Source organism: Pungitius pungitius, chromosome 15, assembly GCF_949316345.1.
Source record: "Pungitius pungitius chromosome 15, fPunPun2.1, whole genome shotgun sequence".
In the NCBI taxonomy this organism is placed as follows: Eukaryota; Metazoa; Chordata; class Actinopteri; order Perciformes; family Gasterosteidae; genus Pungitius; species Pungitius pungitius.
Window position 1 is genome coordinate 3421699 of NC_084914.1, and position 3771 is coordinate 3425469.

At 48.4% G+C, this 3771-nt stretch overlaps 1 protein-coding gene across 1 annotated transcript; it reads left to right on the plus strand.

The window, feature by feature from the left end:
• The first annotated feature begins 976 nt into the window (after positions 1-976).
• Positions 977-3293, plus strand: snai2 (snail family zinc finger 2). Its single transcript, XM_037457700.2, has 3 exons — positions 977-1341; positions 1484-2005; positions 2370-3293. The coding sequence occupies exons 1-3, from the start codon at positions 1263-1265 to the stop codon at positions 2549-2551; spliced, it is 783 nt and encodes a 260-aa protein (XP_037313597.1). The 5' UTR covers positions 977-1262; the 3' UTR covers positions 2552-3293.
• The last annotated feature ends 478 nt before the right edge of the window (positions 3294-3771 follow it).

The following is a 3771-nucleotide window of genomic DNA, read 5'->3' on the forward strand; positions in this document are numbered from 1 at the left end:
TTTCAAGGAGGGCTCCCTTATTGCGTTATTGGGGAGGAAATGCGAAGCTTTCTCCACACACACACACACACACACACACACACACACACACAGCTGCATTAGGAAGGGCCGCCCTCCCGTAAGGCCTCAGAATGACAATGTGGACGTTAGTCCACTCGTCGGCTTGATCACGAAGGCCACGTGATAGGCCCGCTCAATGGACTGAACAGGCTCGTTCGCATTTCACATCTCGACAACAGCGTGTACCACGAGGCGGAAGGCTCACGGACCGAATGTTTGGCTACACGCTGGCGAGGACAACGCCAGCCGATTGCCACTGCAGCGCGGCGTCATCAAAAGGCCACATTCGCGTCGGTTCGCACACCTTCTGAGGAACGCGAGCCAGCGTGCGCTCGCCATTGTCGACGCGGACGACGTCAACGCTGCACATCACGACATCTGGAAATTTTCCTATGTCCTGATGCCATTCCACTTAAACACAAGCATGTTTATTGATTATTTTCACACACAGAGAGAGAGAGAGAAAGATGTTCTTGATGTGCTGGTGTTGGTGGTTGTTTATCCAATTCAAATGAAATAAATCTGCCATGATAATCAGCACCCAAAGGGTTTGTAAAACAATACTCATCAGTAGCACCCTGCACACTGTGTGCAGTGATTACATTTGCAATGGCATTTTAAATGAACGACCCTGACTGGCTGCACTCACTCTTCTCTTATTGTTTTCTTTTTAAAGAATAAAGGGCAAGAAGAAAAAAAAAATACATATGTATATATATATATAAATATATATATCTATATTTATGGGGGTGATGAACTCTGCTTGCAACAGGTATGTAATACACTTGTATGCTTGCACAAAGCACCTGTCTAGCAGTAACCCAGCCCCCTAGGGGAGGGTGGAGGAGGGGGCGTGAGGGGGGGTCATGTGCTCCTGTGGGCCAACATGTTTTTTTTTTTTTTTTTTAGCTGCGTGGTAAAAGGCGCATGTGAATAGGTCCGAGGGGGCCCCGTGCATGCGGATGGGAGCGCGTGGCTCCTCCCATGCACCTGATGGGGGAGTATTTACGGCTCCATACAGCTACTCGCCGCACTGTTCCCAAAGAGCGCAGCGCGCACCATGACTCTCCTCTGGACTTAAAGGATAAGGAGCTCCGTCTTCTTCACACCGAGACTCGCCTCTGTCTTTTCCGCGAAGAAACCAAAAAAAGTTGGCAAAAGTTGCCCACTCGTTTTTTGTCTTTTTTTTTTTTCTTTCCAAGATGCCACGCTCGTTTCTGGTCAAGAAACACATAAACTCCGCAAAGAAGCCCAATTATAGCGAACTGGAGAGCCCGACAGGTAAAGTGTCTTCACCCACTTGTTTGTATGTTTCTGACACTTTAGAAAAGTTTTCAAACTTTTTTTTTTTTTTTTAAAAGAAGCCCTGCTCCTCACTCCTCGAGCGATGGACCACTCACGTCTCCTTCCCTCTGTCCTCCAGTGTTCTTCACGCCGCACATCTACAGGGGCATCCCCCTGCCCGTCATCCCCCAGCCGGAGACCCTGAGCCCGGCGGCGTACAGCCCCATCACCGTGTGGACCACCAGCAGCCTGCCGCTGTCCCCGCTCCCCAGCGACCTCTCCCCCATCTCCGGCTACCCGTCGTCGCTCTCCGACGCCTCGTCCAAGGACCACAGCGGCTCCGAGAGCCCGCGGAGCGATGAGGACGAGCGGATGCTGCCCAAGCTGACGGACCCTCACGGCGCGGAGGCGGAGAAGTTCCAGTGCGGCTTGTGCAGCAAGTCGTACTCCACCTACTCGGGGCTGCTGAAGCACAAGCAGCTGCACTGCGACGCCCAGACGAGGAAGTCCTTCAGCTGCAAATACTGCGAGAAGGAGTACGTGAGCCTGGGGGCCCTCAAGATGCACATCAGGACTCACACGTTGCCTTGCGTTTGCAAGATATGCGGGAAAGCTTTCTCCAGACCGTGGCTGCTCCAGGGACACATCAGGACGCACACCGGTGAGTGAGTGGGGGGGGACCAACCAGGGGAGGGGGGGTAACGGAGCCTCTAGTACGCGCACTCGCAGCTCATAACTGGGCTGACACGGCTCGGAATGGGATCACCTCCTGTGGGTTTTACTTCTGCTTGAGTGTGGAATAGAAAGGACATGGCTTTTTCTTGAGAGGGGGGGGGGAGAGAGAGAGAGAGGGAGGGGGGGGGGGGATGTCATGTTACAATCAAAACACTGTGTTGCAACCAGCCCTTTAAAATAATGGACCAAGAGGCCTCTGTGGGATTTTAATTCCCGTGTCTGTGAGCTATCTTTGACAGTGTGTGTGTGTGTGTGTGTGTGTGCCTTTTTTTTTCTTCTCCTCTTGACAGGAGAGAAGCCGTTCTCCTGCCCTCACTGCAACAGGGCCTTTGCGGACCGCTCCAATCTCAGGGCCCACCTGCAGACCCATTCGGATGTGAAAAAGTACCAATGCAAGAGCTGCTCCAAAACCTTCTCCAGGATGTCTCTTCTTCACAAGCATGAGGAATCTGGTTGTTGTGTAGCACACTGAACTGGGATACTTTCTTTTTTTTTTTTTCTCCCACCAAGCCCGGAGGAAAAAAAAAGAAAAAAACTCTTGTTGCTTCATTTATTTTTTTTTCCCCAGGAGAACTGTGAGGGGATCACAGCGAAGGGTGTTTGTTCCCGAGTATGCAGACTTCTTCCTTCTTTTTTTTTTTTTTGTTTGTTTTTTTTCGAGCGGTCCACATTTCATTTCAGAGTGAGAAATAGCTCTGAGCTCACGTGCTTCCTCTCGAGCTCCGTCGTGTCATGTACTTACCTACCTGTGCTATTCATGCACTTTCCCCCCCCTCCCCCCCGCCCTGCATGTCTAGAATGTTTTTAATGTGTCCTTACGATGTCATCTTCAGTGTTCTGTACGATTATCGATGGCTGTCATGCAGTCCCTCCACTTTTTTTTTTTCTTCTCACCAACGATACCAAACGGCGCATTATGAATGACAGTACACGTGTATAAGGAATACTGAAGCCATTGTTACTTAGGGAACAAGTGCAAACTTAAGTTTTTAGGGTGAAATATTATTACTTTTGCACAGTCATTAGAAACAAAAGTTTGCCAGCACTCAAATAGCAGAACAAACCTTCTCAAGTGCCTCAGCTTTTCTTGGCAATAATATGTATTATTCAACAGTTTCCTGTTATATTTTTATATATTGAATGTAAGCGTGACTGAGATGATTGTATATGTACAGTGAAAACTGTGACGCTGAATGACTTTTGATATTTTCATATTTTCATGACACTTTAAGAAATAAAGTTTCGTGACATTTTGTATAATTTTTTTTGTTGTTGGCATCTTTCAAGTTGCTCCCTTCTATTCCCCCCCCCCCCCACCTTTCACCATTCACCAGGACTCAGCAGCGTCCTTTGATCGTCGAGTGCCTTCGAACGGAACAACTTGCACAAAAAGTAAATGGTATTTAATCCAGCTTGCCACATCTCATGTTATGGAGATGCAAACACGAGGAGAGGTGACTCAGCTCCGAATCAGGCCTCAACCTGTTCCTTGTGAACCTGTCCAGACATCAAACAATCTTGAAATTTAACACATACTAGCTATATTGATCTGCACCCACTTGTTATACCCTTTGAGGGCCTATGACTTTCTTTACCTAAGCGTGTGTACAGTTTAAATAGGAGGGCGTCGTTCTTTTTTTGAAAGTCCTCAATGTAGCGGCTCGTAGCAAAAGAAAGTGTGTTCTTTTTTTT

Bases quoted from the DNA above. Each gene is read 5' to 3' on its own strand.
- snai2 (XM_037457700.2), top strand. From the start codon at position 1,263: ATGCCACGCTCGTTTCTGGTCAAGAAACACATAAACTCCGCAAAGAAG. The intron at 1,342-1,483 runs GTAAAGTGTCTT...TCTGTCCTCCAG, and splicing joins CGAACTGGAGAGCCCGACAG to TGTTCTTCACGCCGCACATC. The intron at 2,006-2,369 runs GTGAGTGAGTGG...TCCTCTTGACAG, and splicing joins ACACATCAGGACGCACACCG to GAGAGAAGCCGTTCTCCTGC.